General features: G+C 44.5%; 1 protein-coding gene across 1 annotated transcript in view; it reads left to right on the top strand.

Annotated features, from left to right (window-relative positions):
- The window catches only part of dnah10 (dynein axonemal heavy chain 10), a 43106-nt gene that overhangs the window by 5824 nt on the left and 22617 nt on the right, over positions 1 to 14665 (top strand). The window contains exons 9-30 of the mRNA XM_049002949.1: positions 909 to 1099; positions 1549 to 1747; positions 2205 to 2399; positions 2522 to 2692; positions 3361 to 3537; positions 3688 to 3861; positions 3965 to 4131; positions 4257 to 4408; positions 4821 to 4985; positions 6036 to 6243; positions 6328 to 6484; positions 6859 to 7338; positions 7585 to 7743; positions 8083 to 8199; positions 8335 to 8437; positions 8517 to 8695; positions 10978 to 11189; positions 11348 to 11504; positions 11800 to 12033; positions 12397 to 12519; positions 13246 to 13479; positions 13706 to 13929. Of these exons, the coding sequence (XP_048858906.1) occupies positions 909 to 1099; positions 1549 to 1747; positions 2205 to 2399; positions 2522 to 2692; positions 3361 to 3537; positions 3688 to 3861; positions 3965 to 4131; positions 4257 to 4408; positions 4821 to 4985; positions 6036 to 6243; positions 6328 to 6484; positions 6859 to 7338; positions 7585 to 7743; positions 8083 to 8199; positions 8335 to 8437; positions 8517 to 8695; positions 10978 to 11189; positions 11348 to 11504; positions 11800 to 12033; positions 12397 to 12519; positions 13246 to 13479; positions 13706 to 13929 (4178 nt within the window). The remainder of the gene's footprint in view (positions 1 to 908; positions 1100 to 1548; positions 1748 to 2204; positions 2400 to 2521; positions 2693 to 3360; positions 3538 to 3687; positions 3862 to 3964; positions 4132 to 4256; positions 4409 to 4820; positions 4986 to 6035; positions 6244 to 6327; positions 6485 to 6858; positions 7339 to 7584; positions 7744 to 8082; positions 8200 to 8334; positions 8438 to 8516; positions 8696 to 10977; positions 11190 to 11347; positions 11505 to 11799; positions 12034 to 12396; positions 12520 to 13245; positions 13480 to 13705; positions 13930 to 14665) is intronic.

The raw sequence follows: 14665 nt of genomic DNA, 5'->3' as shown, positions 1-14665 counted from the left end.
GATCTCTGTAAAATACTTTCAATTGCGTCCGTGTGAAATGTTCTCCACAAATAACCGTATCTTGTCTTTGCTATTTTACTAATAAACTTTCAAAGTACACAGTGACTAAACGAAATATAAAAATATCTTCCTGTTCATATTATTTTAACAGACTTTTTTTTCAATAAGAGTCATTGCATTTCATGTTTGTCCTTTGTAGCATGGGTACGCTTTTATTTTAATTATTTTGGTATTAATTAGAATGCTGAGACGTGATTTTATAGGCTCTGTTATGTTTATTACATGACATGAGTAGTGAGAGCGCGGAATTTTGTCTGACGGAACGATCTTTTGGGATTCTTTTGGGATCTTGTTCCCACACGTTGGACTTTCTTTGAGATAAGGCTTAATTAAGCGAGTCAGTTAACATGGTCCTGGGTAGACTTGTTCATTCGCCTAAGTTACCATAGTAGCTCAGCAGGTATTCGTATTAAGACACGTTGATGGAACAGAACTCCCGTTTAAATGAGTCAGACTTGTCGAAATAAGTCAGAATTTCCCTTAATCCTGCTTTGTGGAATACCCCCCTATTCAAAATTATTAATCAGTTCTGGTTCAGCACGTTCTGTTGCTCCCTGTAAGGTTTTGCAGTTGTTGACTTGGAGCTCTGTGTGTGAAGTTTGCATGTTCTCCCTTTTCAGTTCCCTCCCACAATCTGAAAACATTCCGTTTAGGTGCAGCAAAGGCTGTAAATTGCATCTAGATGAGTGTGATTTTATATGTGTGTTTGTGAGTTAAATTCTATATACCAGTGTGTCTCCATAATTTCCTGCATTTTCTGGATCATTCTGGATCACCACATCCCTAACTTGCTTTACAGTTAATGAAAAATGTACAGATTCATGGGTATTGAACTTGTTCTTCCCCAGAACCTGGCCACAGGGTCAAACTTTCGTGTGGTCCTGGAGACTATCCCAGTGATGATGAATGGCATCCGCATGGTGTGGATCATCTCCAGCCACTACAACAAGGATGAGCGGCTGGTGCCACTGATGGAACGCGTCGCCTGGGAGCTGTCGGAACGGGTGGCAAGAGTGGTCAGCGTCCGCTCTATCTTCAGGTGAGCTCCCCGCTCAACTTACACAGCTCCTCACTTCATGACTGTCCACATTTATCTTTCTTATGCAAAACCACAAACTTCAATCCTGTCCATCCATATTCCATATCCACCGACAGAACAGGGTTGTGGTGACTTCAACACCAAGTTAACTATTGATATAATATGTTCATTAATACAAGTGCGGTCTAATATATGACATTCTACATATACAGTGTTGGAAGTTACCTTTGAAAAGATCTTCTGCTTTGTGAATGAAATGTACACAACATGTGTTGTATATGTAAGGCTATTTGGTTCAGCTGGATTTGTAACTTCTGACAAGTCCAAGTCCCTTAACTGCTTATTTTGCCCACAGCCTCGGTCAACCTTTATATAATTATTTCTTTATCTTTAAATATATGCAGCAATTAGCAGCTAGTTTATTGTCTTTATTGATTAACTTTGGGCAGAGACAGGCGAGATGTGGCGAAAGCCAAAGCCTACGACGGAAAGCAGGTGCTGGAGCTGTGGAAAAGCTGCTACATGGACGTGCGAGCAAAGATCGAGATGTCGGGCCGGGACTCGCGCTGGGAATTTGACCGCAAGAAGCTGTTTGAACGGACGGACTATATGGCCACCATCTGCCAGGATATTTACGACATACTGCAGGTCGCCTGAGCCCATTCGCCTTTACATAGCACAGCCAGGCTGTCCTTCTGCATAGGGAGGAGCTCGGCCACATGGGGATTGAAGCTGGGTGCCAGCCCCTTAGTTTGCTGATGCTCTAGACTAGTGCTTCCCAAACCGATTGGAGGTACCACAGGTACTTGACTAGCATAAAGGTTTTTACGCTAGTATGGTGAAACCTATAAAATACGGATGGGATTCCTTGAGACGCGAGTTTTGAGAGCCATTGTCTTAGATTAAAATAAATGAAATATACTCATCATGCATTTTAAGTACGTTTATTTGTTTGCCTCCTTACCTAGAAAAGGAGAGATTTCCTAATTGGTTAAAGCTGTTTTTTGATGAACTCAAGATATTATAGATGTTTATATTAATCAAAGTAATGCATAATCCTTTCAGTGGAAATTTATGTGTGTGAAGGCTGTGTTGTGGTTTGCAGATTCAAGAGGAGTTCTGCAACATTTTTGGCCCGGAGCTAAAGGCAGTGACCGGCGAACCCAAACAGATTGACGAGGTGCTCAGCAGGGTGGATGACTTGGTGCTGCCCATGGAAGAGCTCAGCTTTGACCCATTCAGCATCGATAGTGCAAGCAGCTGGAAGCTGATGATGCAGGACTTCAGGACTAAAGTCCAGGTGAGCACAAGAACTTTTAATAGCCTCTCCTGCTTTCCTTTGTCATTCCCTTTACATTTGGCCCTGGCTATTGCTAATCACCCCCACCCCCTTCTCACTGACCTGCTTCACCATCTGCAAAGACCATAGAGGGAGTAGCCATCGAATTCATAAACCAGTCTTTCAAGATGCTGCGCTCAGCAGAGACGGCCTTCGACATGCTGCTGAAGTTCAAGCATATTCGCTCCAGGGACACCATTAACACCCAGATGATGAAGAAGTTCAATGACATTCTGGCACAATATTGCAAAGAGGTATTTTTAACTCTCCTTATAATGTCATTCTATTATTGGCATCAGTTTATATAATATTCCCGCACAGAGTCTTATGTTTTTTCGACTTTTCAAAACTGTAGCCCTGTCAGCGTGTTACGACCGTCATAGGCAGTGTATCATATCTTCAATGTCACTACAAAGGGCATCGGCGTTTATAAGCCCTACGAATTGTACAGCATTTAAAATTTATGTGAATAAGTGTTCATTTTAGCAGAATGCTAGGGAACTCCGTAAGAATTACATAAGCAGTGAATCTCACCTGGAAGTGCACCACTTGGGTGCAGCCTGTGGCTCAGTGAGCTAAGCCTCTGTGCCAGTGATCAGAAGGTCGCTGGTTTGAGTCCAGCCTCGGCACATCTGCGGGTCCTTGAGCAAGGCCCTTAACCCCCACTGCTGTGGGTGCCTCTCCCAACCAAGTTAATAGAGAGAATTTCTCCACTAGGATTAAAAACAAGGTTCAGGTATAAACCTTCATAAATAATCCATGTCATGTTTTTAAGCATGTTCTTCCCTTAACATCTTATAGAGTTTTGATGTATTATTATTATTATTTCAGACTGCTGTTCTCCTTGTTTCTAGTCTCTCTCCATTAATGTTCCTCTTGTTTGTTTCGGCTCTTCATACCATTTGCATTTTTCTGGTGGCAGGTGGATACCATCAGCAGGCTGTTTGAGCAGGACAAGGACAATCCCCCGCTGAACAAAAACCAGCCACCTGTAGCCGGAAGCATTTACTGGGAGCGCTCACTCTTCCATCGGATCAAACACACCATCATCCGCTTCCTCGAAGTGCCAGAGATGTTAGAGGGAGAGCAGGGCAAAGCGGTAGATCATGTTGTCTTCCTTAGTCCGAGGTCTCCATTCATGATTCTCGGTGGCTCTGATGTAATGTCACAAGTATTCGAAGGTTTAAACTGAGGAAACATGTTTGAATATTTGAGCTAGCATTTTAATGTAGATTATTGTCTGGTGTAGGCCAAGCAGAAGTACCTGGAAGTAGGGATGAAAATGAAAGAATATGAGGTGGAGAAGCATGAGCGTTGGCAAGAAGAAACAAAGCAGATCGTCCCCTTGCTGATGAAAAGAACCATATTAATCACTCGCAACAGCTCCGAGACTGACACTAGGGACCCAGCCGCCCCTGAGCTGGTGAAGTCACCTCATAGTCTCTCAAACACTTTTGCTGCTCACAATAAACAGTGTTTTTCAGTTGTATTCAAAATGGTCATTGTACTGGCTGCTTTTTATTCAGATTTTGCCTGTGGGGGACCAAGATGTGAAGAGGGATGTTTACTTTTTGGTAAACTTTCCACTTGAGCTGAAGGAGATCATCTCCGAGACCAAGTATATGGAACGACTGGGATTCCCTGTGCCTGACCTTGCACGCAACGTCGCATTGCAGGAGGAAAGGTTCCTCAGGTAGGTATCTCAGCACTACACACTGAAACACAGCATGTAGGTATAGCAGCGTTGCAGGTCCAAATCCAATATCCACACACCGAAATACGCGCTATGTGGTATGTGCCCAAACATCTTGCTTGAAGGTCCGTTGATGGGCTGAAGAACCTGGTGAACCGCTACCAAAGCCTGATAGATTCCCTGGACGACGCAGAGTTTCTCCTTTTGGCCGAGCAAATCCACGAGCTGAGGAGGGTGATGCGCGCTGGACACAGGCAGCTCAACTGGAACGCCCTCGGTAACCCATGGCCCACGTCCCTGATCTGTCACTTCAGTACTTTGACACCTAGTAAAGTTCTGCACCTTGGGTGTATTATTTCAAAGTACCAGAAGAAGCAAGAAGTAATGCTGACCTTTACTTGTTTTTGATGCCAAAACCTGGTTCACAATTTATATGTTTAGACGAAGTTGAGAAGTGCTGTACAAGGTATAGTATTAGAATCCTTGACATTATAATGTGCTTCGGGTTTCTCTTAGAAAAAAATATGCAGTGTTTGGTTAAGTGGGTCAGGACTCTGTGGCCAGCAGAACAACCATTTCAGTGTTGGGCCCTGACAAGGTTTTTAACCTCAACTACTTTTCTAGGGATGTCTCATTATTATGGTGGTTTTCTGTGTTCTCTGTTATATGTGTGTGTTTGTTCCCTGTAGGCATCTCTGAGTTCATCAGTCGTGGTGCCCTGGCCATCTCTAAGTTTGAGTCACTAGTAAACCAAATTAAGAAGAACGAGAGGGATATTGAAGTCAAATTGCAATCCATCGAATCCGCAAACCTGTTCAAGTTCCCAACCCCTGACAGAGCACAGGGGCTACCAGGTATGACACTGTGCTTTTTCACTTTGTCTACACATGCAGATTGTCCTTCAGGGCACATCAGTAAGAAGCATTTTCCATAGTCCCAGAAAATTGGACTTATATTTGCATTTTGTCAATTTCTACAATCTTTATTATATTGGGACAATTTTATGCAGTTTATGCTCGTATGCTCACTATATCATACACACAGAAGTGTGTGCTGAAGATCTCCTGGACTGTGACCTCTTCCAGACGCTCCCAGTGCACCCTCACTATGCGTTTAGGTCTGCTGGGTCCATCTGGCATTCTCCCCCGCTATCTGATCCAACTCACCACCAGGTGGTGATCATTTGACAGCTCAGCTCCTCTCCTCTCTTTTACCAAGGTATCAAAAACATGCAGTCGCAGATCTGATTACAAAATGGATCTTGGAACTGCGGCGTAGGGTACGCTGGTGCCAGGTGTATTCCGGAACCCCCTTATATTCAAACATGGGCTTTCGATTTACCAGTCGATCTACGTTTCTACTCTCCCCCATGGTCACAAGCTTTGGGTAGTGACTGAAAGAATGAGATTGTGGGTACTGGCGGTAGAAATGAGCTTCCTTCACAGGGTGTCTGGGTTCAGCCTTAGAGTTCAGAGTAGAGCTGCTGCTCCTCCACATCGAAAGGAACCAATTGAGGTGGTTCTGACATCTATCTGGGATGCCTCCTGGATGCCTCCCTGGGGAGGTGTTTCATGCATGTCCAACTGAGAAGAGACCTTGGGCAGACCCAGGAAACGCTGGAGAGATTGCATCTTTTGGCTGGCCTGGGAACACCTTGATATTCCTCCAGAGGAGGTGGCTGGGGAGAGGGAGGTCTGGGTATCCCTGCTCCCCTCAGATCCTGGCCCCAAATAAGTGGTGGAGAATGAATGAATGAATGAATGAATCACCTATTCCATATTATGACATAACATATGCACCAAATCCTTCTCATTTTGGGTCTGGGATGTGTAGCACTCTCCTAGATCCAGCTATCCAAGGTGGCAGCATCTGCTCTTTTCTCCATCGCTCTCTTGTCTCTTCAGGAGTGAAGGAGTTTTGTGAGCTGATTGAGCAAGAGAGAGCCAAAGATGTGAACCACCTGAGCAGGAAGTACAGTGCCATTGGCCCCCTGCTGACCAAAATGGAGAGCCTAATTATGCAGACCAACAGCGGTAAAGCAAAGCGAATGGCCCCGTATTATGGCCACTGGGAACGCAAGGTCTGTGATGCCCTCATCAAAATGTTGCTAAGGTGGGTTGCCCCAACATCAATAGCCTGGCTCAGACAGGGTTCTCTGCTGAGCTTTGCTCACTAACATCTTCTCTTCGTCAATAGGAACTTTCAGGGTTTCAATGCAGCCCTGTTGGGTGACGTCGCTCTGTTTAAGATCGAGACGATCCTCTCTGCGCCAGAAATCGTGCTGCATCCAAAAAGCAGCGAGGTGTACAAGCTTTTAATGCAGTGTGTCCGAGACTGTGTGGAGAGCACCAGGGTGAGCCAGGTCATACAGTTTACATAATAACATACAATTAATTCAAAGGCTTATGAATACCAAACAGTGAGTAAAGAATTGTGTATTTACTACTTGAGGTTTTCCAGGGGGACACTTGGAGAATATCACATAACAAAGCAATGCAGACCAAAATATAAGAAAGATAATCAATTATCCAAGACAAAACAGCAGTGAATTAACCAACACGGAAAATATTTCCAGATTAGGCTGGGATATGCCTGGAATTTATCCCATGCAGTATAGGGCATGAGACAGGGATACAACCTGGATTAGGATGCCAGTCTGTACATGAGATAATGTTACATATACTTCTTTAAAATATATGAATGTACTTTGTCATTTTACCTTGCCAGCGGTTTGTTCGCTGGATGCATGGAACCTGCATAGAGTGCCCCCCTCAACGCGTTGACGGTGAGGACGAACCTGTGGTGTTCAGTTTCTACACCGACATGTGCCAGCACCCAGAGGTTAATGAACAGGCCCTGGCCATCTCCCAGAATGCACAGCGCCTACTGAGTACCGTGGGTCGCTACCTTGGCCGCTGGAAGCGGTACCGGCCCCTGTGGAAGCTGGATAAGGCCATTGTCATGGAGAAATTTGCAGCCAAGAAACCTACCTGTGTCGCCTATGACGAGAAGCTTCAGTTCTATGCTCGAGTCAGCCAGGAGGTGGCAGCACAGCCCCGTTTGAGGGATGAGCACATAATCCGACTCAATTTAGAGCCCCTGGCCCACAGTGTACAGGAGAACATCCAAGCCTGGCTCAGCTCCCTAGGACGTCTGCTCAACCAGTCTGCCCAGGAGGACCTCTTCAGCCTGCGTGACAGGATGCAGGTACTGTACCTTTAACTGGGGCCAGCCTGGTATAGCGGCGTGCTTTTCATGGAAAAGTGACTGTCTCTCTAATTTCCCCATTACCCTGAGAAATGAATATTGAATCAGCTGAAATTTTTTCCAAGATGCGTAAACTGGATAACCTCTGCTGATATGTGTAATGTCGAAAACATGAATGAATCTGGGTGTAGTCTTTTATGTCTGTGTGCTCTTTTGCCTGTGTGTTTATGCATGTTTGCTCTTCAGAGGCTGTCAGAGTGTCTGAGGAGGAGGCCAGACACATTAAAGGACCTGAAATTTGTACTGGGCACAATCACTGACATAAGAGACATGTCGCTGTCAATGGAGATGCATTTCATCGACATTCAGGAGAGATACAGGACCCTGGGCATGTACAAAGTGGCGGTGAGCCTCCTTAATGCATTCATCCCAAGACCCACTATAGCTGGAAGGAATGTTCCTGTTAAAGAATTTAGAGGATTCTTCTTCTTCTTCTTCTTCTTCTTCTTCTTCTTCTTCTTCTTCTTCTTCTACTTCCTCACACTGACCCAGCATTGGAGAAGTGTTTATGCAAGACTGATGGTTAGATTATTAATTTTTTATTATTTACTTATTTAATTTTCTTATAAAGTCCACCAATAACATTGAGTATTTTGAATGTGCACAATCCTAGTGATTCTTTTTATTGAAAGCAAATTTGCAGAACTGAATTTTTAATGCTTTTGTTGTTGCTTTGTCACCAAGGTGACAGAGGAGGAGATGGTGCTTGTGGGGAACATCAGGCAGCTGTGGAACGACTTGCTAGCTGAGTCACGACAAGTGGACCGCAGCCTGGGTCGAGTCAAGAAGAAGTTCACCGAAGTAAGTAACCCCACCCATCATCCACATTGTAATATGAGACGGACATCGTTTGTAACATGCTTATGTACAATTAGAAATGTAGCCATTGTACTGAACATCTCATGACTCCCAGCCTTCATTTTTATGTGTCCCCAGATCACGAAGGAGCAGATTCAGACGTTCAAGCAGGAGCTCTCGGTGTTTGCAGAGAACTTCAGCATCCGGGGCCCGGGTGCAGCAGGGGACGACATGGAGAAAGGTGAGTCTCCTCTCCAGCACCCCAGCACCTTGTAGACTCCAAACATTGCAGAGCTGACCTGGCTACTCTCCGCTGGCAGGAGTGGCCATGCTGAAATTGTACGAGGCGGAGCTTGCAAGCATAGAGACCAGCCGCCAGGAGCTGAGTAACGCAGAAAAGCTCTTCGACCTGCCCTTCACCATGTACCCAGAGCTGCTCGACGTGCAGAAGGAGATAAAGGGCCTGCAGCAGATCTACCACATCTACAAGGCCCAGAAGGTAAGTGGACAGCAGTATCGACTGTAGACAGAGTGGCAGATGTAATCATTGCAAATCATAGGAGGAGTCCTACTGAAAGGCCACAGATTCTCTGCCATGGTGGCTCTCTCACCATGGTGGTTCCAATGAGATTTCAAAATAAAGGTCATCATGGCTCATTTCTGTCACAGTGCTTCCTCCTATTTACCTCTAATTTAATGAACTGCATTATAACTGCATGATATATAATATAGGTATATATAACTGCGTTTCCTCTAGGTTTACAGCTTTTTTTGGGGGGGGGGGGGGGACAGGAAACGAGAGCCAAATGAACACAATTTCGGCCTACAGTTTTCTTCGTTCGTATGTTTGAAAGTTAGTAAGTTGAAAATTCGTAAATAGAGGAGCGTCTGTATTTTTTTTAATTTTATTCTGACTCGCTATCTAGTCATGACTTGTAATAGCATAGCATCCTACTTAATATTAGTAAAGGAGAACTCTGTGAATATCATGACAGTGAGCTGATTTTTGTTTTTACGATCACTGTCACAAGTTATAGTTAGCAAAACAATGAATTCAAGAATCCTGTCAAATTACAGAAAATTGTGTCATTATTTATTTCTTTGTTTGTTTGCCTATTTATTGGGGGAGCACTCTAATTGTGACCCCTTAGAATTTTGGCTTACATGACTGCCCTGATTACGATTCCCACCACTCGCCTCTTCTTCTCCATTATTACAATGGGACACCAATACATACTGCTGCCACCTACTGTACGGAGGGATGTACAACACGCCACACAGCATGCCTGCCCCATAGAGGCAGCATGCTTCTTTTCTCCCACTGGAACTTTTTCATTGTAGTTATCCTGAGTGTAATTCCTCCTTTGTATGTTTGCTCTTCATCATGATGGTCCAGCGCAGTGGCAGAACAACTGCACACAAGGCTCTGGGGCAAAACACCGATTGGGCTCCCCACACGCACACGCACGCACACGCACACACATGTCACGCCCAGCTCGTCCGATCCTCGTGTGTACCACGCCCCCCTGATTATCCACGTGTGTTTCCCGGATCGTACCCAGCTGTGTCCGTTTACTTTCAATCAGTCTTGTGTATTTAAGTCCTGGTCTCCCCAGTTTTCCTTGTCTGTCATTGATGTTTGTGAGCGTCAGTACCCGGTTCTCGTCCTGCTTTCCTTAATAAATCCCCTGTTTGTCCCGATCCTGACTGCCTGCTTGTTCCTGTTCGCTCGCCTGCCCGACGATCGCCCGCTTCCAGCGCGATCGTCACAGCACACGCACGCACGCGTGTATGTGGCAGCACTGAAACAAGTTTTACAGTGTAAGTGCAGGATCACAAAAAACTTAACGAGAGAAGTTGACTGTCCCTCACAAAAACTGTAAAGTTTTAGTGGCTAAATTGCGTTTTCTAAGCCTTTTCAGAGAGGAGGAGATTTGTTTCACTATGCATAGAATTTTTTTATAAAATGTAGACAGCTTAAACCACTCAGCATTGTTTACTTTGTGCGTCACCACATATTGCAATGTGCGTTGATTGGCTGTAAAGGGACGTGAGACGACTGCACATAAAGAAGCCAAGTATGTCTGCGCAGCCGGATGAAAGCAGAGATCTGTACCTTGTCGTGCTAATGAAGTAACTTTACCCCATAAAATGAAGGGGTAAAATTATGATACATTATGGGATTCTTGTAATTATTGATCATACATCGTACAGACGGTAAAATTACCATACAAATACGATAATTATCGGACGTCTGGCAACACTCCCAGGCATGCACCTTCCTAGTCTTGATGTATGTCGTCACACGGGTGAGGACGTTAGGCAGCCTTTAGATCCTACCCATCATGCACTGCATTTTTTTGCAAATTCCTCAAATGGAAAACCATTAAATACAAAAGGAATGGCTTAGTTTGACTTCAAAACATTACTGTGTATTATATTTTAAGTTTGTTGTATTGATTTTACTGATTTTTTTTCTAAAAATTACACCACACACCCACGATAAGACTGTATACAAAAAATGACATATATATAAAATCATAAGTCCCACTTAAAGTGCAAGTAATATGTTCTAGTTGTCAAGAATTTCAGAGAAATTATATCTGTGTAACTTTATGTGTATTTAGTATATAGGAGGGTCCTCTACGATCCAGGGGAGTGCCTGGTACCAGGGGTTTTGGCCCCGCCCACACTGCATATAGCTCCGCCTCTGGTCCAGCACCTTCTCCGAACCCTGAGAATTACATGGCTTCTGAGCTCTTCATTTTGCATGTCTCCCAGGCAGCCAAGATGAAATGGTCTCAGATGTTGTGGGTGAACCTGAACATCGGTCTGCTACAGGAAGGCATAGAAGGTTTCTATAAAAGCCTTCGCATGCTTCCCAAGGACGTGCGAGTCCTTCCGCCGGCCTTCTTTCTGGAGGGTCGCTTGAGGGAGTTCAAGGAGTGTCTGCCCCTGCTTCTGGACCTGAAGAATGAGGCGTTAAGGGACCGGTCAGGCTTCCAATGATCCTTTTAACCCACAAATTACGTGTTTTATTCTGACCTTCAATGTTCTTTCCCCTGCAAGTGTAATATATAATCCTCAGGGGCATTTTGCATGTTTCATCCAAATCCTATATTCAGCCTGTGTGGGACCTTTTTCCACTCAGGCACTGGAGAGAACTGATGGAGCAAACAGGTACAAGCTTCGAGATGAACCGTGATACCTTCACCCTGGAGAACATGTTCACCATGGAGCTGCACAAATATGCTGGCGTCATCAGCGATATTGTCACCTCTGCTGTCAAGGAGCTCAGTATCGAGAAGGTGGTGAAATGATGAAATGCCCTGATTCTTTGTTTGCCATTTGCACAAGTATGAGGACAGATATAAAGCCAAACTTGGGCTCCAAGTGCAAGATCAGCCATTTGTTATTCTGCCAAGGACAGGATTTAAACTGACAACTTCCTGATCATAATTAAGAGGCTAAACCCACTGAATCAGACACCACCCTCGGTAGACATGGGCATTTAGTGTTTTATACTATAAAAGATGCTTACAAACAGTGATGTTTAACATGAATATAGATGTCATAGATATTTCTGTGTTTTTTTAATGACAGGGCGTGAAGGAGGTGATGGACACCTGGGAGAATATGAAGTTCAGCGTGCAGCGCTACTTCAAAGGCACACAGGAGCGTGGCTCCATACTGGGGGGTGTTGAGGAGATCCTGCAGAACCTGGATGACAATACCATGAACCTACAGAGTATGGCCAGCAGCCGGTTTGTTGGGCCCTTTCTGGACACTGTACAGCAGTGGGAGAAGAACTTGTCTCTTATTAGTGAGGTGATAGAGGTCAGTGTTCTTTGGGATCACCTTGATCTTTTCATTTCTGTTCCTGCGTAGAAAACTTTAATAGAGTCAGATACATTTTCATGAAGACCGCACTGCAGTCTAAATTAATTTGTGTGTTTGTGTGTTGGTTTGTATTTACCACGTTGTGGGGACTAAATGTGGTAAAACCTGTTACTTTTTAACATGTGTGGAAATTTTTCAGATCCCTACAATATAAACCTGAATGCAATCAAAAAATTAAAATAGTGAAAAGTCTTGTGTTTTATGTGATGTAATGGTTAGGGCTGGGTAGAGGTTAAGGGTGTTTTAGTTTGGATTAGGGTTATGCTCATAGAAATAATGTATGTGTGTGTGACCACCCAGGTATGGATGCTAGTTCAGCGGAAGTGGATGTATCTGGAGAGCATCTTTATAGGTGGAGACATCCGCTCTCAACTGCCTGAGGAGGCCAAGAAGTTTGACAACATTGACAAGATGTTCAAAAAGGTTGGATAACAACCATATAACATCTGTAATGATGGTATTAATGCATTTTTAAGTCAGTACGGTGGCCCAGTGTGTAGCATCACGCCCCCAAAGGTTCCATCTCATCACTGCTCTTTGTGCATGGAGTTTGCATGTTCTTGCTATACAGATATTCAGTTAAGCTAAGTGGCATCTATAAACCGCCTAAACTGTACATGTATATGGGCTGGCATTCTATCCAGCGGGTACGCTAGCCATGTGCCCTGTGCTGCTGGGATGGTACTTCAGGTCCTCCATGATTAAATCCAGGAGAAGCAAGTGGATGACTTATTTGTGAGTTTGTGACAGCATTATTCAAAATATAGTACAGTTGTACTGAATACCAAACAACACCTTTAAATGTTGAGAGCATCAGAAATCCATCCTTATATTTTTCATTCCACTTAAACAGTACATGGCTGCAGTGGGCCTAGAGATTATTCTACAAATCATGAGGCAGTGTGTGTCCCGGACAGGATAGCAGTACATCACAGATACTCCTACTACCGGCAGTTGACATTGTTTTTCTTAGGGTTAAGGGAGCAAACAGGTGTACCAGCAGAAACCCTCACAAACTTGTAACCTACCGCAAAACGTGACCTACCTGTTGAGCCACTTTTAGAGAAATATGGTTACTTTGGTTTCCTGTAATATTTTTATGGAGCTGTGCATTAACTCCATATGTGTCTGCGCATTTGGTTTAATCAGATAATGGCAGAAACAATGAAGGAACCAGGGATCAAGAAATGTTGCCTGGCGCCGAACCGACTGTCCGAGCTGCAGAACCTGAGCGACGGGCTGGAGCGGTGCCAGAAGAGCCTGAATGATTACCTGGACTCCAAGCGCAATGCCTTCCCACGCTTTTTCTTCATCTCAGACGACGAGCTGCTCAGCATCCTGGGCAGCAGTGACCCAACCTGCGTCCAGGAGCACATGATCAAGGTGGGGGTCTGCAGGGCCATCCGTTGGCCACCCCATTGACCTGAGCTGGTCTATGTTGGTGTTTTCCCTTGGACTGAGGATGCCTAACTTATTATTTTGTAGTAATTTCCTTTTTTATGTACAATTTCAGTTATTGCTCATGGTTATGAAAGTTGTTCTCTGAAATTGTGAAAATTGGGTTCCAGTGTACTATCTCTGTTTAACCCTTTCATGTCACGCAACCCAGATGTATGACAACATCGCGTCACTGCGATTTGAACTCGGGGGGCAGGGAGAGATGGTGGCGGCAGCCATGGTGTCAGCTGAGGGGGAGGTGATGGACCTGCGGCAGCCTGTGCCCGCTGAAGGCCGCGTGGAAGAATGGATGTTCAGTGTGCTGCTGGAGATGAGGAGGACCAACCGCCTCATCACCAAAGAGGCCGTGTTTCGCTATTGTGAGGACAGGAGCAGGTATGAGTCTCTGTTCTGGCTTTGAGCTTTAGTTTGACAGTATTGATGGAACATTTATTTCACTTTCATCACAGTGCACTGCATGTGTCGAAAGAACCAAGGAAAATTATACGTAAGGTGTAAAAGTATCATGCTAAAACAGCCTCAGAATTTGTGGTATGCCTGCTTCCGCTAAAGCAGTGGTTTTCTAACTATGGTTCCACAAGTTGTATGGGGTGTTCCTTCTAGTATGGCAGTGGTTCTCAAACTCGGTTCTCGGGACCCACTGCCCTGCTTGTTTTCCTGCTATCCCTGCCCCACACACAAGTCCCAGCTGTCTTTCAGCTTCTGATTGACTGAACACACCTGATCCAGGTAATCAGCAGTGTGTAGGGCAGGGATAGCTGGAAAACAAGCAGGGCAGTGGGACCCGAGGACCGAGTTTGAGAACCATTGTAGTATATGAAGATGCTACATGACAAGGATATTCCCTCACAGTCAACAGCTTTTCCAGCTGCCCCTTCCCATTCAGCGACTTGTATCATTGCCTCCAATCACTGAAATAAAGCTTTGAAAGATCTTGAAAAAGATTGATTTCCTGAAAGATATAATATTTTTACATGTATATAATAATATATATTTTTGTGACCGTTCAGTTTAAAGTATTCTTCTGGTTTGGTGGGCTTTCTTTTAGCTTATTTTTAATTTTTTTGTCTTCAGTCATTTCAATTCTGCCATTTTCTTGGCTATGGAACGT

The sequence above is a fragment of the Brienomyrus brachyistius genome, chromosome 2 (genome assembly GCF_023856365.1).
Source record: "Brienomyrus brachyistius isolate T26 chromosome 2, BBRACH_0.4, whole genome shotgun sequence".
Taxonomy (NCBI): domain Eukaryota; kingdom Metazoa; phylum Chordata; class Actinopteri; order Osteoglossiformes; family Mormyridae; genus Brienomyrus; species Brienomyrus brachyistius.
Note: the sequence above shows the minus strand (reverse complement) of the source record. Positions and strands in the feature narration are given on the sequence as shown.